General features: G+C 39.4%; 2 protein-coding genes across 6 annotated transcripts; one reads left to right on the top strand and one right to left on the bottom strand.

Moving 5' to 3' along the window:
- Window positions 1-242: 242 nt before the first annotated feature.
- mlana (melan-A) lies at window positions 243-5,893 on the bottom strand. Of its 3 annotated transcripts, none has more exons than XM_034896691.1 (5): window positions 3,173-3,425; window positions 2,024-2,116; window positions 1,741-1,837; window positions 1,319-1,426; window positions 243-571 (listed from the first exon to the last, which is right to left on the bottom strand). In XM_034896691.1, the coding sequence occupies exons 2-5, from the start codon at window positions 2,110-2,112 to the stop codon at window positions 503-505; spliced, it is 363 nt and encodes a 120-aa protein (XP_034752582.1). In that variant the 5' UTR covers window positions 2,113-2,116; window positions 3,173-3,425; the 3' UTR covers window positions 243-502. The 3 variants fall into 3 exon arrangements, with proteins under 3 accessions (XP_034752582.1, XP_034752583.1, XP_034752584.1); XM_034896692.1 differs by having other exon boundaries at window positions 3,162-3,381; XM_034896693.1 differs by lacking the exon at window positions 3,173-3,425 and adding an exon at window positions 5,805-5,893 and having other exon boundaries at window positions 253-571.
- Window positions 5,315-25,619, top strand: LOC117959505 (nipped-B-like protein A). 3 transcript variants are annotated; one of them, XM_034896685.1, is made up of 47 exons: window positions 5,315-5,752; window positions 7,069-7,217; window positions 8,061-8,226; window positions 8,645-8,745; window positions 9,545-9,653; window positions 9,739-9,881; window positions 10,678-10,796; window positions 10,889-10,979; window positions 11,108-11,632; window positions 11,735-13,273; window positions 13,435-13,557; window positions 13,739-13,885; window positions 14,246-14,317; window positions 14,405-14,494; window positions 14,591-14,691; window positions 14,800-14,886; window positions 15,021-15,240; window positions 15,491-15,642; window positions 15,747-15,827; window positions 15,964-16,064; window positions 16,179-16,308; window positions 16,404-16,486; window positions 16,602-16,734; window positions 16,847-16,990; window positions 17,086-17,172; window positions 17,395-17,609; window positions 17,710-17,812; window positions 17,903-18,001; window positions 18,284-18,430; window positions 18,815-18,949; window positions 19,042-19,140; window positions 19,234-19,287; window positions 19,415-19,523; window positions 19,644-19,780; window positions 20,268-20,408; window positions 20,540-20,633; window positions 20,973-21,127; window positions 21,222-21,312; window positions 21,438-21,611; window positions 21,751-21,941; window positions 22,105-22,212; window positions 22,624-22,824; window positions 22,928-23,074; window positions 23,212-23,579; window positions 23,689-23,863; window positions 23,953-24,141; window positions 24,561-25,619. In XM_034896685.1, the coding sequence occupies exons 2-47, from the start codon at window positions 7,154-7,156 to the stop codon at window positions 24,912-24,914; spliced, it is 8,094 nt and encodes a 2,697-aa protein (XP_034752576.1). In that variant the 5' UTR covers window positions 5,315-5,752; window positions 7,069-7,153; the 3' UTR covers window positions 24,915-25,619. The 3 variants fall into 3 exon arrangements, with proteins under 3 accessions (XP_034752576.1, XP_034752577.1, XP_034752575.1); XM_034896686.1 differs by lacking the exon at window positions 5,315-5,752 and adding an exon at window positions 5,763-6,007 and having other exon boundaries at window positions 11,111-11,632; XM_034896684.1 differs by lacking the exon at window positions 5,315-5,752 and adding an exon at window positions 5,763-6,007.
- The last annotated feature ends 280 nt before the right edge of the window (window positions 25,620-25,899 follow it).

Below are 25,899 nucleotides of genomic sequence, written 5' to 3'. Positions count from 1 at the left end.
GTTCAGAATTCTTTCATATAGTCCCTTTTTCAACTTTGAAAACTACATGTTACTTTTTAGAAATATAAATAAACTGATAGATAAATTTGTACTACATGTTTGAGCCCATATAAAATGTTTTGAAGTCACATTTATTTATTTTTACCATATAGACTTTTCAAAAATATTTACTAGGTACATTTTCATTGAACAAATGTGGACGTTACTGCATAGGAATAAACAATGCAACTGTCCCCAACAAGTGTGTTTGAGCTGCTTCCTTATACACCAACTCTTGTGAAAGATTTTTTTTTTTTTATTGAAACAACCCACAGTATATACATTGTGTTAGCTAATGTTAATCATTTTACAAAGTGAGGGATAGAATAGTTTTACATACTGGTTTATTTAGCTACAAAACAGAAGAACCATATTGACAGTGACATTAGAAGAAGTTCAGAGGTTGTTCTCCAGTGTCTTCCTTTTTGTATTCAGACATCTGTCCGTCTACTACAGAAGTCCTTTAGGGGGAATAGGGTGGAGGCAGTGGCCCTGAGGATATTTTTTCATAGGCTGGAGGAGCATTAGGAACCTGGAGAAAAGAGGAACAAATTTATCCATATGAAATGGCTGAACATTTTGAGAATTTCCCACATTAATAAGGTCACATACAGTACTGAATACTCAAAATATTAACTATTATCTAAAGGTACACATTAAATTCAGCTTCACTTCTGTAAACTTTAGGGACTCTGTTGTTTTTTTAAAGATTTTTTTTGGGGCTTTTCCCTTTATTTAAAGCGACAGTGGATAGAAATCGGTGTAAACACGCAGCAAAGGGCCGCAGGTCCGATTCAAACCCGGGCTTCTGCAGTACTCAGCCAACATGGGGCGAACGTTCTTACTGGGTGAACTAGAGGCTGCCTCAACTCTGGGTTGAAATAATCTTTGTATTGATGGACTCAACACATGGATAGAAATACCTCCCTTGGGAATGAAACATAATACCAACTCCTAGTCTGGTGACACAATAATCCCCCTTTCAGGCATCCATTGCATCAGCCTCACATGCTCTACACTGTGTGCAGAGCCCTAAAGCTTTGTACTAATCAAGTACCCTCTGTTGGGTAGTGTACAGAGTTTGTCTACCCAGTAGTAAACTGTTTATTGGTGATATTTAAAAATTGAGAGCTACACTTTTAGTAAGCAAAATAATGTACTTTCTGTTTTTTGACTCTTAAAAATATTTTTTCCTGACATAAAAATACTTGACTTAGGGACAGAGAGATATAATAGAGGGCCAATAAAGTCAGTCATGGGTTAACTTCTTGTTTCTCACCAGAGGTCGAAAGCTGCCGAAGTCAGTCAGAGCCATCTTGTTATCGGCGGAAGATCCTGCCTCTGAGTACTGGCCTCCAGTGTGACCTGGTGACCCTGATCTAGGGCTCTGCAGGAGTTAATAAAAAAAATGAAAAAATGACTTTAGGGTTATATATATTGAGGAAAAAATAAAGAAGAGCAGCGTAAAACAGCATACAAACAGGAAAAGATATTCAAAATAAGTTGTAAATCAGATAATGACAGCATTTTCACATTAATATAGCATATTATGTCAATGGAAATCACTTTATTGCATGTATGGAAGTTTGCAGAAACATTTAGTATGTACTTTTATTAGTTAGAATGACAGATCAATGCTTTAAATATAGTTTAATTTAGGTGTCAAGGCTATGCCTCATTAAAGGAGTATGATGGCCTCACCCTGATTATTTTGTAGCCACCCCTCTTCTTGAAGTACCAGCATCCCAGGATGAGGAGAGCTGCCAGGATGACCACCAGCAGAATTATACCCACTGCCCTGTGGTTCACAACATGATTCATAGAGAGAGATTTTTAGTTTATCTCATAGTATTTTTGCATAACAGTTTTATGGAATACCACAATATAGCTACATAGATACATATAAGGAAGATGAGAATACAAAAAGCTGTAGTACAACTAAGGCTTTGATAACTGATTTCCACGATAAAATTGATACACATACTCCTCAGCTCTGACGTATCCTCGTCTGCTGCTAGCAAAATAAATGTTGAATTCTCCACGAGGCATCCTGTCTGTACAAGTAGGCGGCATCAAGCTGAAAGTGAACGGAAAATTCACTTATAAACTAACCAAGTAGTAGTAGTGACATAGTGAACAGTTTTATAAAACCATATCTCTTTCAGCGCATCAAATCATATTCCCGTAACATCAAGTAAATAAAGTTAAAGAATGGCTTATACAATAATTAAACTAGAGTATCATATCATGTGTCAAACCAATCTGTTGTATTTAACATTAAATATGACTGTCAAAAACATTATTCACAAACCAGGATGCATGTACATAGTCCAGGCACACGCCACCATGAAGCTGTGCAGTGTTTAATCGATTTGTTGTTCTTTAGAATATAACAATTTTTAGTTTTGTAACAATAACAGAATAGTTACTAAATTAAGGTGTTTTTAATCATTGTTTTACATACTATACTATGCATTTGAACATTTACATAAAGTTCAGTTTGTTCTGTTTACTGAAATAAAATGGGCTACTTCATGGATTACTTCCCTCACAGAGCCATACCATGTCCTGTTGTACTGTCATCTACTCTCTCTCTCCTAGTGTTAACTGAAGTGCTCTAGCCCAGTGCTAATAAACACTTGAGAGTAGTCTTATAACTGGCTGACCAATGCTTGACAAATATAATAATATATGATATAAAATAATATAAGAATGGGCCTCCATATAGCCTACACATGTGTTTGTTAGTGAATAACGAAAATGTGTATTATTTTTAAAAAAAGTTTAATTTTTAATTAAATTTATGTTGCATAAAATGCGTAACATCTGGGCCCAGATGTTGAGTATGAATCAATAGGTTGTAAGGTAAGATAGATTAACTTGATCACACACTGTGGAAATTTAAAAAAAGAAATTGTAATTTGACAACATCACTTGTTGTAGCAGTAGATGTAAAGTATGAAGTGATGCCATGCCTGTCAGTCTACTGCAGCCTCAAATCTATTTGTCCTGTCTGATCAAGTAATAACAATTTGGATTTCAGCTGACAGTAATATTCATTAAAGTTAACTCTGCAATACAAAATATTCAATGAGGCAACATCTGCTAGACAAAACACACACCATCATCTTACCAAATTGGATAATTAGATGGCAGAGAGTAGTTCCTCTGGTTGGGATTCCTTCTCAGACAGACGTGGTCCTTGAAGCTTTGTGTTACACTCCTCAAATATATTCCCTCAGTATGCCGGAGAGCAGAGAGGGGCAGAAAACCCTCATGACCGTCACGGGGTAGAGGCTCATGGCTTAACCCATTGAAGCAGAGTAATTACCGTGAAACCCCACGGCCCTTAACGCAACATTATTATCCACTCGTGAAACTACAGGCATCAGCTGCTGGCTTTTCAAAAGAAAAAAATGGTGTGTGTGTGTGTCTCTCTATCTCTCTCTCTCTCTCTAGTGCATGTATGTGGTAGTGTTAATCACAAATATCCTCGTCCTAGAGCTACAGTAAAATTATAGGCTTAGTTCCACCCAGTAAATAATAGAAATAAGGGGAATTAGAAATAAGACTGAATGCCAAATTTAGTATGCTATAGCTTGATATTGATATGAAAATAAAGATTGTATTGCTAAAATATGGACAAATACCATAGAAATATTACTGGGTAATGGGAATACTGTTAAAAACAGTCAAAGTGGTTAAAAAACAACTTTATGATACTTGTGAAAAACTGAACAAAGTAATATCCATAAAATATTTGGCCATGATATCAAAGTGATAGGCTATCATATTTTGTCTGCAAACAAGAACATAAAGCAAAATACTTTACAAACACTAAGCAATAGATAATGTTGTCTTTCTAAGATAATTGTACTAGACATGTTATCTTCATAACATTTCACTTTGAGACACATTATTAATTCACCTTCAAAAGATAAATATTAAAGAAATGAATGGTTATTATGATCCTGATCATTGCCTAGACAGCATACCAAACCCTCAGTCTACTGGCATATTATAACTGAGACAACTTGTAATAGTTTAGTGATATAAAACCAGATCGTGATTTTAAAAAAAATGAAACTTTCTGTCACCACACTCTCATAAACAATGCTGTTGCTCAAGGCAGTTGCTGTTGTATATCCATATATTGAGTGGAATTAAAATCTCCAAAAAGGAAGGTCTCCTTTCTACTCATTCAATCTTTGAAGTGTCAAGTTGATATGGAGTAAAAAGTGCTTAACTGTGATTGGTACAAGATAATGAAGTCTGTCACTCCATTTCAAAAGACGAAAGGATATCCAGATGACTTTTATTTCCTCAGTAGTATTGCTGTAGCATAGAACATCCTGAAGGCATCATTTTGTTTATTTGTTTCTGATTAGGAATCAGAGCCTCGTACTTCCTTTGCTCCTGGGTAATAAAGTCCATCCTCTGACTCAAGTTGCAGCAGCTCATTATAAATTATAAAATGGCTCTCATTGTTTTGGTTTGTTTTCATCCTTCAAGCTGTGCAACACAAGAACTGTCAGATGTTTTTTCTAAGATGATCAAAATAGAAGTGTCACGGTCTGAAAAAGTGTAAACTGAACAACAAAGCATCAAGTCTGGAAGATGGGAAAACTTTTCTTAAGTCTGCAAAATTATTTAAATGTTTCTCCACAAGAGGGAGACCAAAGCCTGTTTATGGAATTTGAGTCAGTCTGGATTTGTCCCAAACTGTAGTCCTACGTCAGTGCTTCACCCAGTAGTTCTACATGTTGATCTTAATCTTTTAGATACTTCAAATTAGTGAATATTTCCAATAGGCCTTCGCGTTTCTTCACCACTACGTTCCTGAATAGTTTGGAGCATGCAAAGAAAAACATAAGAGGAGGAGACGGCTTTAGGTAATGCTGGGTAAGTTTTTATGAGAATCAGTCAGCTGATTGGCCGATTGTTCTGTGTTGATTGTGATGACAGTCTACATACGTCACCTTTCAGCTGACCAAAGATTCTCTAAACCGTCTCTGACAAGACCAATTTAAAAAAGTGGAGAGACAAAATAAGCTTTTGTAGGTCAATGTGGGGGGGACTTACGTTCGGTTTCGTAAACACCACAGACCAAAATGATGCTAAACCTGAAGAACACAATTTTTTTTAATACAAGATTTCATAATTTTTATGTACAAAAACTTATCTTTGGAAAAGATGACGTACCACCGAAATAACACTCAATGATCCCAAGAGGTTGCGATGGTTATTCCCAATGGTCATACACGTTAACGCTAATAACGCTGGCTCCTCACCGGTTAAGCGAGTTATTCCCTTTCCCGGTTGTTCCGGTCGGCATTTTGAAAGGGATAGAGAGATGGGGGGGTAGGGGGATAGATAATGTGGATCCCCCCTTTACTATGTTCCTCGGTGTTTTTCACTCTAGAAAATTAACCGGTAACGTCACCCGCAAACATAACCTCCACAGTCTATGAAATGCTCGCCTGATAACGCAGGTTGCTCCCCCCTTACGTTACCCAGCGAATGTTCACCGTGAGAAAGAAGAAACCCCCCACAGTCCTCCCGACTCAAAGGAGCTGTTTGAACAGTGGGACGGAGAGGGAGCTCGAGACTCTACACCAGCTCCAGCTCCAGCTGCCATCCTACTCCTGCTCCTCCCCCTCCTGTTCCTCCTCCACCAGAACCACTTCTCTTTCTCATCACATCCAGAGCAGAGGTAAATAAGACAGATTCAACAATAACAACCTCTAATCAGACAAGTCGTTTACCTTCCTGAGTGTTTCCGGTTTGTCAGACACATCGGGCAGCCGTTGGGAACCGTAAACGAGATCAGAATCATTCTGATTTGTGATGGGGTCTTTGCTTTGTACCCCAGCTGCCTCCTTGGCGTTGGGTCGGGGTTACGCTTCCTAAGGCAAGTCCGAGGTCCGAGGTTTGTGAGCTAGAGAGAGATGCGTCGACGAAGGCCATAGTAAGTGTGAGGTGAAAATCTAAATCCATGCACAACCTGTACGGTAAAAAGAGCGATACTAGCTAGTATGCTAACTGGTTTTGATGCACTCCCGGTGATGCTAGCTTAGGCAAGTTGCAGCGCCTTGCCAGTTAGCATACCTTAGCTAACTAACGTTACACCTCCAGTTGTTGCTAGCCGGCTAACCCAGAGTTGATTTTAGTCACTTTAACAGACGTTACTCTGCTGCTAGTCCTCTTAGCAAGTCTAATGTTATACAACGTCAAGCTAGTAATACATGAGTAATAATACAGTCACATCTGTGTTAAGATAAGCTAACGTAATTTCGCTGTTGTGTGTTTGGACATCCCCGGAAACCTTAACTGACACTGTAACAAAAGAAATTATTTGAGATAGAACTACAAGGTTTCTGACTTGCCTTTTGCTAGTAACGTTCGGTATCAGCTACGACAGTGACTATAAACCTCTCAAATACGTGTAGAGATGCGGAACGTTAGAGATACACACAGAGAGAGACAGAATCGTTGGAACTTTTTATCATTATTAATTTTATCATATAGCAAGCGAGCAAGGTTTGTCACCACTCGAGTCAACTTGCAATGCACGACATACTGCATTCTTAAGAGAGCTACTATTGTTGATTGTATGTTTCTGCAGCATTTACATGCTCTTGAGCAGGTTGAAATATCCCAGCCAAAAATGCACACCGCTGTGTGTCTATAAAGAAGTGTAAAGAGGAAAAGGAATCAGGCAACAAGATGGTATAAGCACCAGAAGCTGCTATAAATCAATAACTTTCAAAGACATGCCCATTGTTATAAGGCCGCTATAAATTGTCTAGTCAGAGGTGTAGTTATGTTGGTAGTGTAATAATACCCATGAGCTGAACCTTTTTAAATCCCCATCCCATAAAACGCACACTGTAGTTATATGGAAAAATCCATATAATTTGGCTATTTCTCAATACTCATAATCCTAATATACAGTGCTGCATGTAATCACAGCCATACCTTGTTGACAGTGTACATTCTATAAAAGTGTATGCTTTTTTGTCTTTGCAGTATTTTGGAGATGTGAGGAATATAAAGAGATTGGTGATATTGAGCAGCCTGTGCATTGACACGACCTCTTGACCTCATCTTCAGCATGAATGGTGATATGCCTCATGTTCCCATCACTACACTTGCTGGAATTGCTAGCCTGACAGACTGTAAGTGCAACATCATCTCTCTCTAACGCTGTTCACACAGCCTAAACACTAACACTCAAACCAAGATGTGGCAAGGTTAAAGAATACCTCACTGCCAAAATGTTATTCTATGTGTAGTGTTTTTGGTGCTTCTAGTATAAAGTGTAGAACATACACAAAGCTAAACACTCGTAATTGTGATGCTTCTCACTACTGGGGATTTCAGTGCGGACAGAAGTGAAGTGGCTTATGTTCCTAAAGATGGAAAGTGATAGGCTCACATACCCACAACCAGTTTTGAGGAAAGAAAAAAATAATATCTGTTAAAAGAACATTATACATTTCACAAAAATAGGATTTATTGCAGAACTATTGTATCTCATTGCATTAGATCGTAAAAATGTAACTACTTGATCCTAGAGGTCAATGGGCCTTTCTCCACTGTAATGTTGAAATATTGTTACGGCCTTTTGATAAAAAAAGATGTTATTATATTATAAAAGCTTTTTTTTTTAAAATCATGTACAAGTTTGGCATTTATTCTGAGGCCTTCAAAAATGTTTTTTCTTTTTAGAAAAGTTGTAATGTTTACCCAAAAATGTACATGTAAAGTATATCAAGCTGAAGTTAACCTGTCCAAAGTGTACATTATCTTAAAAAAACAAATCAGATTGTATTACTGACATTTGGCATCACTTTCAAATACAGTGGGCCAATTGGATGTTTTCAAATGTTAAATTCTTACATGCACAAAAATTTTCACATACTAATCTTTTATCCTAAAGTCTTTTTAAATATGTTTTTCTTATACGGTTTCCTTTCTTTTTTCATCCAACCAAACTTGTCCATCCATCATCCTTTTAGTATTGAACCAGCTGCCATTGCCTTCTCCTCTCCCTGCCACCACTGCTAAGAGTCTGCTCTACAATGGAAGGATCTCTGAAGAGGTCAGCAGCCTGCTGGTGTGTCGGGACGAGAATCTGGTAACTCAGCTGGCACATAGTCTTAACCAGGTCTCTACTGAACACATGTAAGTAGCCATCACCGATATTCACATCTTTTGAGAATTGAAGTTTAATAGAGGAAAGCTTGCCAAAAATTAGTTTTGAATTGGGGAAGAAATCATTGTTAAGTCAACTTTGTTGTCATTATAGTACTAAATGTAAAATAGTAAATGTTTTACAAAACGTTGTTCCACTGTTTACTTTAACAGTGAATTCAGGCATTGATGTTTTAATTTCTATGATTACATTACTGCCACTGCTTGACCAGATAGTTCAGCTCATGTTCTGGGTTGTCCACATCATAAAAGGCTTGTCTAAACTGCACTGAAGATGGTAATTGAGACTTGTAGGAATCAGAATGCATTAGTCAAAACTGGATTTAGGTCCAGTGGGCAGCTATTGGCTGCAATATGACTGTGGACTATACTTTTCTTTGCTTTCCAGAGAGTTGAAGGACAACTTGGGAAATGATGAACCTGAGGGTGACATGCCAATGCTTCTACAAACTTTGCTGTCCAGGAACCCCAAAATCTTCAGGGACAAAAGTATGCCAATCCTGTACAAGGTTTGGGGTGGTAAGGAGGAGGCAATGAGCTGCGGTTGACTCTCCAGTTGAGCCCAGCGCATGCTCTTTCCCTGGCTGTACTCTTAGTTTTCACCGCAACTAGTTATTTACCTAAACATTTCCTGGATCAGATGCGCCACTGGTGCCTAGTTTTACTACACTTGTGTTTTCCTAACTGGGGGCAGAGCCATTGTAGCAGGAAAAACATAGAGTGAAACTTAGACCTTTTAAGTCTTTTTGGTGGTGACCGCACACTCACAACCCATTAAAATACATAATCAAAGATTATTTAATCAAGGATTATTTATGAACAATCATACATGAGCCTGTTTAAGCACTGAGCAAAATGTGTTGATCCAAATATATTTTGCGTCATTTTAGCCAGCAGTAGAAACTATGTGCTTCTGATTCAGGAAAATACTGCGCCATAAAAGTGCTTATTTGTACTTGTCACCAGACAAGATCCACATAAACCTGCACCTTGGTAAACTCACCATTCCTCTGCAGCTTTAACCTCCTCCTTCAACACCCTGAACTCCAAATAATGTTTGTGCCAATACATTTAATTTTTTAGAATAAATGGAATAAAAGATCACACCACATCTCCAATTATATGTGTACATTACAGTGTATATATTACTGAAGGATTATGTAACCCTATGTCACAAAGTTTCCATTCCTGAGGTACATAGGCAAGTTTTGTTGCTGCGGAATGGTGTATGACCAGCTCCTTGTTTGTATGACCTAAACAATAGATTTTTTTAATTCTTTTATTTCAGGTGTAATGCAACAGCCAATGATGCAACAGTATAAGATGTCCCAGAATCAGGTTCATGGGAGTCCAGGATCAAACTTTCAGCAAACCACTGTCCCCCAAAGCCCTCCTGGGTAAGACAGTGCCAGCATACAGTCAGATGATGAGGACTCAGAAGTATCTATACTTTTACTAAGACTACTTCTTACTCCTTCACAGATGCTTTAATTCCCCACAGTCTGGATCAGGTGCTCGGTTTGTACAGAACAGTCCTATACCCAGTCCCTATACTCCTCAGAGTCCTGCAGACTACATGCAGTACAATCCACCTAGTTATTCTCAACACCAACAGACACAGCAAGGTAAGTACAAAGTCAAGTCACAAAACTGTGTCATTAGCTGCCTGCCGCACCTCTGGGAGGAACAGCAAATAACAAAGGGTTGATTTTAATGAATATTATAGAAGAGTTGTTGAATCTTCATTATCTGTGAATTTGTACTGGTTAAAAGAAGCCAAGCTTGACAATATTCAGCAGGAAAAGTACCTTGTAATGAGTTTTGAACAAAAAATCCATTTACAATAGACCGCATACCTTTAAGTACATATTCAAGGTGTGGCTTTGATGCGGAGATCACACATTGTTCCCTAACATAGGGGATACGCCTTATCCTTCAGCTATATAAATGCCTACAAGTTCCTCCCACTATTCTTTGGAGGAAAACAGTTATTATTTTTAAGATTATGTCTTTGTCATTTTTACCTTTTTTATTTGACAGTTGACAGTCTAGAAATGTGCGAGAGAGAATTCCCTCAAAGGTCCCAAGGCCCAAATCAAAGATGTGGCTTTGCCGTAATATGGCATTCACTATAATCATCGGCTACAAAGACGCTCCATAATCACTTTTTTATATGACACCACTTGCATGGTATTTTTGACAAACCTAGCAGGCCACAAGTCAACAGCTTAACTAGTTCTTTAATATTACTAACTTTTATACACACTTATGTAGATTCAGGTAATAAGCTGACCCTTTCTTACTGTAAGAGAGTAAAACTACAGCTGAACAGGTGAAAAAGAAGGCATCTGTCAGAGAGATGGCAGGCATTGCACATCACAAATAATTTAACTGGATATTTTATTTCGCTCTCTGTTTTAGTTAGAAACATCCATGACAACAAGGTCTCTGGTCAGCTTTCAAGTACTTCATCTAATCAGAATGCGAGACTAGGCTCCGATGAAGACTACATCAACATGGCTCACAGACTGGGAAATGAGGTAATGCATACAATCAAGATATCTTGAACTGGATCTTAAACTGGCAGATGCGGACTGTTTAAAGGGATGATAAATGTCTTGTGCTCCAACAGGAGAATAACCCCTCCATGAGGGTTGCCGCGTTTCCAGTTAAATCACCACAGTCTGTGTGTTCCCCTGCTGGAAGTGAAGAGACTGCAAAAAGTATGCTGCTTTACCAACAAGTCAATTCTTCATTTGGTGGATCAAAAATATTGCACTGTTATATAACTCATTCTTTGCAAAGATTTATTGTGTGGACTGATTTTTCCTTGAACTTATTTGTGTTTCAGAAGGCTCCAGGCCTCCCCTTATCATGCAGTCCCCTCCACTTGATGTGCCACCAGGTGCGGCACCTGACCGGCTACTCACCTCCGCCGACCGCAAAAAGAAGCAGAAAGAAAGGAGTAAAGAAGAAACTGAGCAGATGGACACAAATGCCTCGTATGACATTGTTAGTTCTCCATCAAAAGAGTCTGCCAGGCTGACTTTAAAACTGTCCCGAGTGAAGTTTTCAGACATGGATCAATCTGCAGAACTTCCTCTTAGGCCACGTGTCGACTCAGACCATGAAACTGATTTGCTGAATAATAGTAATCAATTTTTAAGGACTGTCCAGGACTTATCACACACAATTGGTGCTGTGGAGCAGGAAAACTGTCAGCAGGTTCCTGTTCAGCAAAACACCAAGGAGTCTGGAGTCGTCAGTGGGGTTGTGTTTGATGATGCTGAGATAGACACACTTGCAGAGATTGAGAGAATAGAACGTGAGTCGGCCAGTGAGAGAGAACGGTGGTCTAAAGAAGTCCAGGATAAAGGTATGGTGTGTCCGCCGTTGCTCTGTGCCTTCTCGCATTTTAGGCATGGCTAGATTTGTTTGTGTATGTAGTAGATATAAGCTACGTTTTTCTTTATTGCAGATAAGCCACTGAAGAAACGGAAGCAAGACTCGTATCCTCAGGAATCCGGAGCTGACTCAAGTGACGGGCCTACTGTACAAGGTGGAAACACTGACAGCAAGTTGACACCCAGGAAGACGAATTCTGCAAGTAACGGTGCCAGTCGGCCTGCTTTGATGGTCAGTATTGATCTGCAGCAAGCTGGCAGAATGATAGGACAGCCTGTAGTGGTCTTGGAAGCACAGAAGCTGTGTGAGGACCACCTACGGCAACTAAAGTCAAAGACTGATGGAAAGATAGATAACGTCGTTGAAAAGAGACCTGGGATCATCAATCAGCATGCTGAGAACCCCAGGAAGTCTGGCTCAGATGGGCAACCAGAAACCCCCAAACAGAAGCAGGAGAGTCGACGTGAATCCAAACACAGACATGACGGCAAAACTATCAGTGGCAAGGGACATTCAGTTGACAGATGGCCAGACGCGCCACGTCAGAAACATGACAAGCATTCAGACTTGCGCAACAAAGAGGAAAAGAACCACAACAGTCACCGATTGCATGTCAGCCAACTTGAGACTCCAAAAACCCTGAGCAAGATGGAGCGTAACTCCAAACATGGAGAAGACAAAGTCAGGGATAGAGATAGGGCTAAGGACAAAGATAGAGAAAGGGATAAGGACAGAGATAAAGATAAAGATAGAGAAAGGGCTAAGATCAGAGATAAAGAAAAAGATAGAGATAAGGACAGAGATAAAGAAAAAGATAGAGATAGGGATAAGGACAGAGATAAAGAGAAAGATAGAGATAGGGATAAGGACAGAGATAAAGAAAAAGATAGAGATAGGGATAAGGACAGAGATAAAGATAAAGATAGAGAAAGGACTAAGGATAGAGATAAAGAAAAAGATAGAGATAGGGATAAGGACAGAGATAAAGATAGGGATAGGGACAGAGATAAAGACAGGGATAAGGACAAAGACAGAGAAAGGGATAAAGATAAAGATAGGGATAAGGAAAGGGAAAAGAAGCACAAGATGTTGAGGGAAAACTGCAACAGACACTCTCCTGACCGGCATACTAAACCTGACAGCCCTAGAGTTAAGCAAGACGGAAGCAGAAAATCCACTGACCTCAATGGGCGACAGAGGACAGACAGTTCCAGCCTTCAAAACTCCCAAAATAAGAAAGAGAGGAAAAGTGGGGATGGCAACATTAGCTGCCCAGCTGGAAACAAAACACAGTCTTTGGAGACAAATCTCAATGAGTTCCCCTCGTACCTGATGGGTGGCAAGTCAGGAAGTCTGAAGAACTTTGTGATTCCTAAATTGAAACGGGATAGAAAAGATAAAGATCCCCAACTTCCAGAGCAATTGATAGAGGGCTGGGGCATTCCCCTGGTCAGGCTGGAGAGAGTGTCATTGGTTGATAACTTAAACAAAGGAGCAAAACCTGTTGTTGTGCTCAACAAACTCAGTATTGATGAGGTGAAAAGGATCATAAAGGAAAGCAGGCATGCACCCAGCTCCAGATCCAAGAACTTCTTTGACAAATCAGGGAGAGGTATGATTTACTATGTTTATTAAGTATGTATGCAAAAAAAGGGGATGGATATGTGCAATGTGACTATGTCCAATTTTCGGATTGCTGATTTACTTTAAACCCCTGTTTTTAAGTTGTGTTTCTTTTTAAGTAGAGATTATTCTTACCTCTTGTGTTTACAGAGATTCTTTTTTGTGAGAAGACAAACAAACGAAAGCACAGCACGATCAGTAAGAAATCAAAGTACACTGAGGTGGATGAAGATGAAGATGATGAGAACGATGATGACGACTCTGGCAATGAGTGTCAGTATTAAACACCCAGTTTTGTCAAACTCATAAGACACTTTTGACCGAGTAATATTTGACCCCGCAGCAAACAATACGTACCACAAAATACTTTATATTATAGTTATTAAATTTGATATATTTGCTACAGCAATTTGTGGTGCTTAAAGAACTTGGTATTTCTTTGTTATTTTTACAGCTGCTAAGAAAAGGTACAAAAAACATAACGACAAGGCATGGAAACCGGAAGAGAGGAAGGGTTCTGGTGATCAACGGGGGTTCGGCAGTCGCCACCGTGAACCAAGTGATTCGGATGAAAGCTGCCCACCACCAAGCCTGAGTGACGGTACCTCTTTTTTGCATAATTTAGCCAGTGGGCATAGGCAAAAGAAAATATATAAATAAATGTTGTTGACAACCTAGAAAGTGTTTGCATTTGTCTCTAAGAAGGCATTATTATTTAATGTCCATTATACACTTAGACAATAAACACCAAAATGATCGTTGTATCAGAGAATGCAAATTTTGATTCCTGTTTCTGACGGCTGTCATTCAGATTATTGCCACTTGAAACCAGTGATCAGCTAGACCTATTCCCGGGATGGTTGGGTTGCTACACCCAAGTCTTTCCTTATTAAATATTCACTGCTTTAGGGGGGGTTGCTGCTGCCAAGGATTTGACTAATGTTGTTTTCTTTTTGTTCAGCTGCCAGAAAATCAAAGAAAAAGGAGAAACAGAAAAACAGGAAAGCGTATGATTCCAAGCTGACAACTGAGGGTATTGTGTTTTGAGTTATCTTAAAATATGAATGCATTTTAAAACTAAATATTTTAATGAATCAATTTGAATGCATTTGTTTAACAGAAAAGATGGATTCCTCCACATTTAAAAGATTCACGGCCAGCATGGACAGCATTATCGAGAGCCTCGAGGACGTGGACCTCACTGCCACAAGTAAACATCAAGTGCTGCACAGTTTCTAAAGTTCATGACATTTGCTGAAGTGTTGAGTTTTAAATGTTAACTATATAACTTTGTGCCCTCAAACAGATGAGGAGGAGATACCTGAAGAGCTCTTACTTGGAAAACACCAGTTAAGCGAGCTAGGCAGTGATTCTGCTAAGATCAAAGCTATGGGCATCTTTAACAAGGTTTGTGCACTGTCACATGATTACACTGACATTGTTTTTTAGTTGTGAAGACCACCAATTCACAGCTGCATTGTTGTGAAAGTAATAAATCATCTGTTATACCCGTAGGTTTCAACTAATAAACTGGTGAAAATGTTGAATATCCTGGAGAAGAACATTAAGGACAGCGTCAAACTTTCCACACTAATGAATCATGTAAGTTGCCAATTGCATATTATTTTTTAGCTGAAATGATGTTATTTTTCTTACCTGATTTTTGGTTTGAGCTTTCCAGTAAGTTTTGTCCATTTGTTGAGTTATTTTTTGCTAATTGTTTTTGAAAAATGTAGGATAATGATTCCATGGATGAGGAGCGGTTATGGCGTGACCTTATCATGGAGCGGGTGGCTAAGTCTGCTGATGCCTGTCTGACTGCACTCAACATCATGACATCTCCACACATGCCCAAGGCTGTTTATATAGAGGATGTGATTGAGAGGGTGTTGCAGTACACCAAGTTCCATCTGCAAAACTCTTTGTACCCTCACTATGACCCGGTCTACAGAGTGGGTCAGCACAGTTTTCTTCTGTTCTTCTAAATTCTTCTAAAAAGTTTTGTTTTTGTGTGCGTAAAGTTTGCAAATTGGCAAGCTGATTAGGCCGATCCATGTTGATTATCTTTGCACCTATTTAAAAAAATAGCTCTAAATAGGGGAGCACCATTGTTAAAAATTGGCGTTGGTAATTTATGGCTAATATTTAAATTGGTTTACTTATCTTTTAGTCAAGTCTTATTTTCCCTTTATCTTTCTCATGTAAGGTGGCATGTATACTTCAAAGTCCAAGAGAGCAAAGAGTTCCACCCACAAACAGAAGGTGGTAGTTATGCTCTACAACAAAGTGTGTGATATTGTCAGCAACATCTCAGAGCTCCTGGAGATCCAGCTTCTAACTGACACCACTATTCTCCAGGTGAGACTCTTAATCTGGTCTGACGTCATTCAAATTCATGACCCCATTTACCCTTTGTCTCTTGATTTCTAACACACCTGACTGCTTTTGTGCCTGACTTTTAGGTGTCCACCCTGGGTATTACACCATTTTTTGTGGAGAATGTCAGTGAACTGCAGTTATGTGCAATCACACTGGTCACAGCAGTAAGTGCCATGGCATTCAATTTTCGTATTATTTCTAGCAGAGACTTTTGCTATTGCTTCAGATTGTTTTTTTTCCCCGATAACATGCTCATGCACATCTTGTTATGTTTCGATTAACTTTTTGAATTGTCCACAGGTGTTCTCTCGTTACGAGAAGCACAGGCAGCTCATTCTTGAAGAGATCTTCACCTCCCTGGCTAGACTGCCTACTAGTAAACGCAGCTTAAGGAACTTTAGGTAACTACATCTTAAATTAAAATTTGCTCAATGAAATTCCATGAATTATGAAATTGATCATTGACGTCCTCTTCTCAGTGAACCTAACGATTTAATACGCCTAATAATCCCCAGGCTCAACAGCACTGATTCGGATGGAGAGCCCTTGTATATCCAGATGGTCACAGCACTGGTTCTTCAGCTCATCCAGTGTGTGATTCACCTTCCCTCAGACAGAGATGCAGAGGATGAACATAATAAGAAGGTTACTACAAAAGGATTAAACTGATATAAACCATAGTTATCTAATAAGGTGTTTTGATTGAGAGATTGTTTCTCATATTGGGTACTTTTTTCTAGATGGATAAAGATGTCTTTATCACAAACACTTATGAAACTGCCATGAGGACAGCTCAGAACTTCCTGTCAGTGTTTCTCAAAAAGTAAGTAATTTATCTAAAGACGGTTAAAGGGGGACAGTGAAACTGAGTGTCCTTACACTTTCTTCTGCTGTTCAAACACATATTATAACAAAAGATTGTATTCTGTTTGTTTCAGGTGTGGTAGTAAGCAGGGAGAGGAGGACTACAGGCCGCTGTTTGAGAAGTTTGTTCATGACCTGCTGTCCACAGTCAACAGGCCTGAGTGGCCTGCAGCGGAACTGCTGCTCAGTTTACTGGGCCGGCTGTTGGTGAGTAGCATCCCCCACTCCAAAGTGGCATTACCTATCATCTGTCCAGCAGAAAATGTTTCTAATGTCTGTTTTTGTTGCGACACTTCCCTCTCCACTTCTTGTGCTCAAGGTGCACCAGTTCAGTAACAAGCAGACAGAAATGGCGCTCAGGGTGGCATCGCTGGACTACCTCGGCACTGTCGCTTCTCGCTTGCGTAAAGACGCTGTCACTAGCAAAATGGACCAAAAGGCTGTTGACCGCATCCTCAAAGAGGTAGACTAGATAATTACTGACCTATTTTAACAGATGCAAAGTAACCGTTAACGTTGAACTGCTTTTGAGATGCTCCTGTCTTATTGATCTTATAGACTGAAGGTAGTAATGAGATCCAGCAACTCCAGAAGGCCTTGCTGGACTTCCTAAATGAGCACATTGAGACGGATCCATCTCTAGTGGTGAGTGTTTAATTTTTGTATAGCTGTGTATTGATAATTCCCTAATGGCCGGAATGCTTAGTGTACACATGCAGTAATATGCACCCCTTGTACTCCTGTTTCTTGAAACTGCCAAATGATGTACTCCGTGGTTTCTTGGTGTCAAACTGGTATTGAACTCTATAGTTTGTCTTTAAATGTTCAGCATTTTTGATAACATATGTATGCATTTGTGTGATTTAGTTTTCCAGGAAATTTTATATTGCCCAGTGGTTCAGGGACACTATAAGTGAGGCAGAGAAAGCGATGAAGTCTCAAAATGACGATGAGGACTTGAAAGGTCGACATCATTCCATGGACGATGACTCAACTGAGGAGATTATGCAGAGGGCTGAGAAACGAAAGAAATTCCTCCGCAAGGTCATGAAAACGTCCACATCAAATTTCAGTTCTCTGGGGTAAATGCTACTTGAGTCTGGATCGTTACACAAATTTGTTACACTGCTTGACTTTTTCAGCAATCCTGGTATTAAACGGACCTCTTGACTTGTCTTTCAGGATAAACTCTAACACTGTGGACTATGAGGACGCATGTTTGATTGTCAGATATCTGGCCTCCATGAGGCCGTTTGCACAGAGCTTTGATATTTATTTATCACAGGTAAGAGGATTAATTCAAATGAACAGCAGTGAAAGATTGGATTGCTTTGGCTGTCACAAACTTTTTTCTCTTACTGTTTCTCTTGTCTAGATTCTGAGAGTGCTGGGTGAGAGTGCCATCGCAGTCAGAACTAAAGCCATGAAGTGTCTGTCTGAGGTAGTAGCTGTGGATCCAAGTATTCTGGCACGGGTAAGTCATCCTGTATTGGCTGCTACACATCGCTCAGACCACTGGATTGATAGCAGTAGCACCGTTTTTTTGTTTGTTTTCTTTTACTGATAAAAACACAATTTAAAATAAAATAGATTACATTTTTATCTGTCCTAACAGGACATTCTGTTATAGCTTTTAGAGTGTTAGGGTGGTGTTGTGGCATTACCAGGCAATTATGCCAGTTTACCACACTCACAGTTGCAGCCATAAGATTTAGTAATGTTTATCTGTGGTTGACTAATCTTTGTTGCTTTGCAGTTGGATATGCAGCGCGGGGTTCACTGTCGCCTCATGGACAACTCCACCAGTGTGCGAGAGGCAGCCGTGGAGCTACTTGGTCGTTTTGTGCTAAGTCGACCGGAGCTTATTGAGCAGTACTATGACATGCTCATTGAAAGGATATTGGTAAAAAAAAACAAAAAAAAACTTCCCTCTTCACCTTTATTTAAAACCTTACTGTGAGCTTCTGTATCATCCAGAAATGTGAAATTTTTTTAGCAAGTGGTAAAGTCAAAATTGATTTGGCCACATTACTGTCCTCCTTAGGGGTTTGTGGAAAGAAATAGGCAACATGTATCATAAGACAGACTCCAGTGGAAGTTGACTTCAGCAAACTGACAAAACCAGTTGATTTAAAGTGCAAAAGTTCAGCTGAGGTTAAATAATCTTTTCCCCACACTGCCACCTACAGATCAAATTAAGAACTGCAACAATTTGGCAGTTAAAAGTACAATTGCGTAATGGATTTATTTTTGTCCATGTTGAGCTTCCCATTTTATCTTTCCACAGGACACAGGTATTAGTGTAAGGAAGAGGGTCATAAAGATCTTGAGGGATATTTGCCTGGAGCAGCCAGACTTCCACAAGGTCACCGAGATGTGTGTCAGGATGATCCGAAGGGTCAACGATGAGGAGGGGATCAAGGTTTGTGTTTATTTATTGTGAGTTCTGCTTACAAGTGTTAGTGTTAGTATTTGATGTACAGCTTATATACATACATATGTTTTACCATGCAGAAACTAGTGAACGAGACATTCCAGAAAATCTGGTTCACCCCCACACCCAGTCATGACAAAAATGCCATGACCCGGAAGATCCTGAACATCACAGATGTGGTGCGTACTACCTAAGCTTGTGACAAAAAAAGTTCATCATCCAAATAAGAAATATTTAGGTTGAATCTGACTCATGTTTTGATTTCATCCCAGGTGTTGGCATGTAAAGACACAGGCTATGACTGGTTTGAGCAGCTTCTCCAAAATGTGAGTGGTTTAACTTGTATGTCTATTTGATATTTCAACATCATCTTTTGGGTTATTATGATAGCTAAGCTGGTATTTGCATATGTTGTCAGGCATCCTATCTAACTTCTGCATGACTTCTGTTTAGCTACTAAAGTCAGAAGAGCAAGCTTCGTACAAACCTGCCAAGAAGGCCTGTGTTCAATTGGTGGACAATCTAGTTGAACACATACTGAAATATGAGGAGTCTCTTGCAGGTAATAAAAATAAGTGTAATGGTACAGTATGTTTGCTTACAAAATTGTTATTGCATTGTTATTATGTTAAACATTACTCTTCTGCGACAAATGTCAATGTTTTCTGCTTTAATGTTTCAGACTGTGAGGACAAAGGGGATAACTCAGGTCGCCTGGTAGCATGCATCACCACTCTCTACCTGTTCAGCAAGATCAGAGCACAGTTAATGGTCAAACATGCCATGACTATGCAACCCTACTTGACCACCAAGTGCAATGTAAGTGATACGTAATTTTGTCTATTATGTTTTACTTGTATCAGAAATTATTATAGGCTGTTGCCCACAGGACAGAAATGAATAACACCAACTTTTATATTGTACTGTAGAGCCATCTAGTGGCAGCTAAATGAAATCAACACAGGCTTTGTCCCAATACCCACACTTTTGCAAGTAGTGCCTACTTGTGTGATATGTTAAGATAACAACCGTTATGAAAGTTTATCAGAGCTAACTGGGACACATTTGATTAATAAGGACATACCATCACTCATGCAAGTGCTGGACATGGCACAATTAAGCTCAACGTTTTTGCTGAAACAAATCAGTAGTGTCAACCGTATTACAGGTACAATCAGATGATAGTAAAACACACACATTCAGGAGCTAAGGAGGAATACAATTAATAAAGCAATTTGTCATAATACGGAAGTTGTTTTCCACCTCAGCTTTGGACCGAGCAGCTGTCTCTGTATTGACATTTCAGACTCAAAATGACTTCATGGTGATCTGTAACGTGGCAAAGATCCTGGAGCTGGTCGTGCCTCTGATGGAACACCCAAGTGAGACTTTCCTCACTACCATAGAAGAAGACCTGATGAAGCTCATCATCAAATACGGCATGATGGTCAGTGTCATTTATAGCCTACAGCTTTCACAGATCTCTTAAAAAACATGAACAATGTGGATGTAAAATTACTCCTCTGAGCATACAGATTTTATTTGACCATGATGTCATTTTTTATGTCTGCTTCCCAGGTGGTACAGCACTCCGTAAGCTGTCTTGGTGCTGTTGTCAACAAGGTCACGCACAACTACAAGTTTGTCTGGGCTTGTTTCAATCGCTACTATGGTAAGGCTTATGTACTGTATATACATCCATTTTTTATATAAACATAAATGTCCTTATACCACAATTGTTATAAACTTTCATGTTGAAAATATGGAAAGATCACCTAAAATGCCTAAATAGTTTTGTCGATGGGGCTTGTAATCACTAACCTTTCCATTTACCTTTAAATGAAAAGTTACATTATGCTCATGTAACTGCATTATACTCAGTCTCAATTCACATCCAAATACAAAATTGTATTGAACACACACCAGATAGTGTTTTATTGTCCAGATTCTTTGTTAGTTCACTGTAGAAGAACAAAGTTAGCTTTCACTGCCCACGTGTATTATTCTTTAGGAGCACTGGCAAAACTGAAGACACAGCACCAAGAGGACCCCAACAGCTCCAGTCTGGCTGCTAACAAACCTACTCTCTTACGCTCACTCTTCACTGTGGGGGCTCTCTGTCGGCACTTTGATTTTGACCAAGAGGAGTTTAAGGGTTCTAACAAAGTAAGCACCAGCAATCTGATTAAACTTTGTGAGCAGGACTAATTGTTGAACCTGTTTTGATAACTGACTCACTATCGTCCACTGTGTCTCTTAGATTGTCATCAAAGACAAGGTGTTGGAGCTTCTGTTGTACTTCACCACTCATAACGATGAAGAGGTCCAGATCAAGGCCATTATAGGTCTAGGTATGTTGCACCTCATGTCAGACAAACATAAGCACAATTACTGTGTTTTATACTGTAATTCCTTTTTTCGTCCTTGGCTTCAGTTTTCCAAAATTGATTATAATATTTTTTTTATTTCTCTCAAGGCTTCCAGTTCATCATGCACCCAGAGCTCATGTTTGTGCAGGATGTGAAGGTTCTGTATAACAACACTCTGTCAGATGAAACCAGTTCGGTCAATCTGAAGATCCAGGTGCTGAAAAACCTGCAGACTTACCTGCAAGAGGAGGACTCTCGAATGCAGGAGGCCGATCGCGAATGTAAGTTCAAATCCAATTTATACTTAGGTGTCTAGGGTTAGAACTGTGTGTTCAGCAGTGTTAATCTACATGGTTTATCATGTAGAACCTCCTTAGAAAGATTCAGCTGATTTATTTTAAATTATTATTATTTATTCAGGGAAGAACCAATCCAAGCAGGAGGATCTGAAAGAAATGGGGGATATCTCATCAGGCATGAGCAGCTCCATAATGCAGATTTACCTGAAGCAGGTGCTGGAGTCTTTCTTCCACTCCCAGTCCACTGCTCGGCACTTTGCCCTGAATGTCATTATACTGACTCTCAGCCAGGGCCTCGTCCATCCTGTACAGGTACTTTCACAGTTTCACCCAAAACTTAGATATAAAGTACCTCTTACAAGCAAGATCTGGTTGTGATTTTATTTTATTTTTTTGAACTCATGGTGGCAACTTCTTCTGGTCTCTTGAATGCATCATGAGCTGTTCACAGATTTGGAACAATTGTTTGTTTTAGTGTGTGCCGTACTTGATTGCCATGGGAACAGACCCTGAGCCAACCATGAAGAACAAGGCTGATCAACAGCTGGCAGAGATTGACAAGAAATACTCAGGCTTTATCCATGTGAGTGGCTTGCTGGTTTATGATTGTCAAGACAAGGTGTAAAAGTGTATAATAAGGATTTGCTTTAACAGCCTCTATGGGCAGTAGTGTGTATATGTTATTATGGTGGGAGAATTTTAAACAGTCAATGCTTCACTACACTTTAAAAGGAAACATATTGTTACTTAACGTTACAGAAGCATATAAACATATTTCTTTATATATGTTTCTGTTATGTCATTATATAAATAAGGAAACATATATAACATCTCATATTGTACTGTACTGTAGTTCAACTTCAACTGATCCTAGACCTGTAGTCTGATAAAAATAAAATACAAGCTTCACAAAAATCGTATTTATATGAAGTATTACAACCATCATCATTTTATCTACATACATGCTAAGTTGTATCTCTCTTTGAACTCACAGATGAAGGCCGTAGCAGGGTTGAAGATGTCTTATCAGGTGCAACAGGCCATACATGGTTCTAAAGACGCAGTGATTCGAGGTTTTCGTCACGATGACTCAGACTCTGCTCTCTGCTCTCATCTATACACTTTGGTCCGTGGGAACCGACAACACAGACGGGCTTTCCTCATTTCCCTGCTCAACCTGTTTGATGACAGCTCCGTAAGTTCACCTTTCTCCTTCTCTGTGTGTAGATGTGTAGGCTTGTGTGTCTCCAACCAAACTTCAATACTGGTCATGAAGTTTTACCTTTTGTACCCTGTAGAAAACCGAGGTGAACATGCTGCTGTTCATAGCAGACAACTTAGCCTGCTTCCCCTACCAGACCCAGGAGGAGCCTCTTTTCATCATGCACCATGTAGACATTACTCTGTCTGTCTCTGGTAGTAATCTGCTCCAGTCTTTCAAGGAGGTGAGAAACTTTGTTAAAATGTGTGTATGACTTATAACTTTTAGTTGTTTTGTTCATCATGGAATGAAAATCCAAACATGTGTAATGAATCCGCTGTATATTTGGTCTGTGTTTGAGAGGTTTTGTTCTCTGTGCAGTCTTTGCGGAAAGAGCCTTTACAGGAGGAAAAGTGCATGGAGACGATAAAGAAAAAGAAGAAGAAGAAGAAGAAGAAGCTTCAGAGGAGAAAACACAGCTCTGATGATGATGATGATGATGAAGATGAGGATGATGAGCAGAGCAGTAGCACATCCAGCAGCAGTGATGAGGATGATGAGGTGGTCCACAGGCAAAAAAAACCTGCGACTTGTGATTCTGACGGTGACATGGACGATGAGGATGCAGTGATGCATCGTCTACCCGAAAACTCCATTCCTCTGCTGGACTTTGCCAGTTCTTCACAGGGCATTCTGCTGCTGCTGGTGCTAAAACAACATCTGAAGAATCTGTATGGCTTCTCAGATAGGTAGGCCACAGCAAAAATGCCAGTCAATAAATCTTTCATCAACTCTTTCTTATTAGTGCAGTCGTTTGCATAACACAAACTCAACCAAACTTTTTTCTTTGCGTCACAGCAAAGTCCAGAAATATTCCCCGACGGAGTCTGCCAAGGTATACGACAAGGCAGTTAATAGAAAGTCTAAGGTGCACTTCAACCCTCGACAGACACTGAATTACCTGAAGAATGACCTAGCCAACATGGATCTCAGCCACGACACCAAGAGGAACATTGTGAAACAGTATTTGGATGTAAGCATTCAGCACCATGTTATGAGTTTATGTATGTATTCTTTTTCAGTCTCAGAATTATGAGGAGTATGTCTGCTTTTATCTCTTAGTTCAAGGTTCTAATGGAGCACTTGGATCGCGACGAAGAGGACGAGGAGGGTGAAGCAAGTGCTAATGCCAGAAACAAAGCCATTACATCACTGCTGAAGGTCCCAAAATCTTTGAACAACAACCACAATAATCACACTGCTCCAGCGGAGACAGACGAGGAGGAGAGTGAGGATGAAGAGCCCCCTTCGGTAGGAATTTTAAAAGTTTAGAGATCACCCATAGGATTTCCATGTTAGCTCACCTGTAATCAAACTAGTTCTGCATATAAACTGTTAACTCTGGGCATTAGTGAGGTCATGTGGATATCACATCCCTTTTAAGGTACATAACAGAAGGGTGAATGCGGGTTAATAAGACTGAGAGGGGAAAATGTTATACTCTGTTTAAAAATATATATTCTGGATACCCTGAACAGAATGTCAATATGACATGATATGACCTTCTAATGCCTATGAACCTTCACATACATCATAACGGTGCTAATGGGTCACTGTTGCAGAGAGCAGATCAACTCTGCTGGCATTTCTACTGCAGCTGCTGTTCACGCATTATTCCAACATGGAAAATGTCTGTAAGATTTTTGTGTAATGCTTCCTTCTATCCGCAGCGAAAACCAAGGAAAGGCAGGGAGTCCGCAGAGGATACAGGTCACCTGAATGAGAGAGTAAAGGCCATGGACGTCATTGCCATCTGCTGTCCCAAATACAAAGACAGACCACAGATTGCCAGGGTCATCCAGAGGATCAAAACTGGCTACAGTATACACTGGATGACTGGATCTTATTCTGGACCCTGGGCTGAGGTAAAGAAACGGGACGGTCGCAAAAAGGTGCCTTGGGTTGACACTATCAAGGAGTCAGACATTATTTACAAGAAAATATCTTTGACAAGTGGACACAAGCTATCGAACAAAGTGGCACAGACGTTACGGGCGCTATACGCTGCCAAGGACGGGGACTAAAAGAATTAATCAACTGAAATCACTTAGACAGACTGCCCAAATCTATGTGGATCCAATATGTTGCAGAGAGAAAATGAAACATCTTTAGTTTTAAGGACCAGATGGAGGAAAAGTATTGTAAACACTGATCTGTCTTAATACAGACATGTTTAAGTTAAACACAAGAAAAACACGAGAAGGAAATGTTTAGGCAAACATTGTGTGGGAGTTCCTTCGCTGTTGTGCAGCAACTTCGTTGTTTGATTTTTACTCCCACTGTATCATAGTTTAACTAAACACATGTTTATATCTGAACATAATTCTGTAAAAAAAAACAAAAAAAAACTGAATGTTGGAAATTAGTGTGTTGATGATGATGTTCTTAATAAAGTGTTTTTGGAGTTTAAACTAACACCAGATGGATTTATTCACTATTCATTGTTGACCTGAGCTCCAGGTCAATAATGAAGCACCAACAACTTTCTTTTCTTTTTTTTTTTCTTGCTTTGAACATTTTGTTGTTTACCCACACTGTGTAATGAAGTATCTTTGATATCATTTATTTATGTCAAGAGCAGTGCAGTATCTGTGCCTATATGCAGGGGAAGTTATATTGTTTTTAATATAGATTTTGATGTTATAATGTAGAACATCGCAAGAAAAAAGTTATCCCTCGCTCTTCTGGTGGAACAAATACTGCAATAAATTTTTCTTATGTCTTTGTTACTTGTTTTTGCTTTTTCCCCTCCTCAGAATATTTATTATATCATTTTCAAAGTCATGAGGCTTATGTCTTTTGGGCTGTACTGTGATTTCCTCACCTGTGTGACAGAGATCAGGGGGAGTAAAGCAAATCCTAAGAATTTTTTTTCCAGTTCTAATTAGATGGCAAACAGGTAAATCTCTGGCTCTGAAGAAATAATACCAGTTCTTCTTGACTGGTTACTTAAGTCTCTACTTACAGGGCAAAGTTTGCTATAACAGATAAAACCAAAATATCATCTTG

The sequence above is a fragment of the Etheostoma cragini genome, chromosome 16 (assembly GCF_013103735.1).
Source record: "Etheostoma cragini isolate CJK2018 chromosome 16, CSU_Ecrag_1.0, whole genome shotgun sequence".
Taxonomy (NCBI): domain Eukaryota; kingdom Metazoa; phylum Chordata; class Actinopteri; order Perciformes; family Percidae; genus Etheostoma; species Etheostoma cragini.
This window is presented reverse-complemented; position numbering and strand designations above follow the sequence as displayed.

Coding starts and splice junctions, on each gene's coding strand:
- LOC117959505 (XM_034896685.1), top strand. CDS start 7,154: ATGAATGGTGATATGCCTCATGTTCCCATCACTACACTTGCTGGAATT. Junction 14,495..14,590: donor CGTGGACCTCACTGCCACAA/GTAAACATCAAG, acceptor GCCCTCAAACAG/ATGAGGAGGAGATACCTGAA. Junction 16,487..16,601: donor CTGTCAGTGTTTCTCAAAAA/GTAAGTAATTTA, acceptor TGTTTGTTTCAG/GTGTGGTAGTAAGCAGGGAG.
- mlana (XM_034896693.1), bottom strand. CDS start 5,875: ATGATTCTGATCTCGTTTACGGTTCCCAACGGCTGCCCGATGTGTCTG. Junction 1,427..1,740: donor GTGGCTACAAAATAATCAGG/GTGAGGCCATCA, acceptor TAACTCCTGCAG/AGCCCTAGATCAGGGTCACC. Junction 572..1,318: donor TCGGCAGCTTTCGACCTCTG/GTGAGAAACAAG, acceptor TCTTTTCTCCAG/GTTCCTAATGCTCCTCCAGC.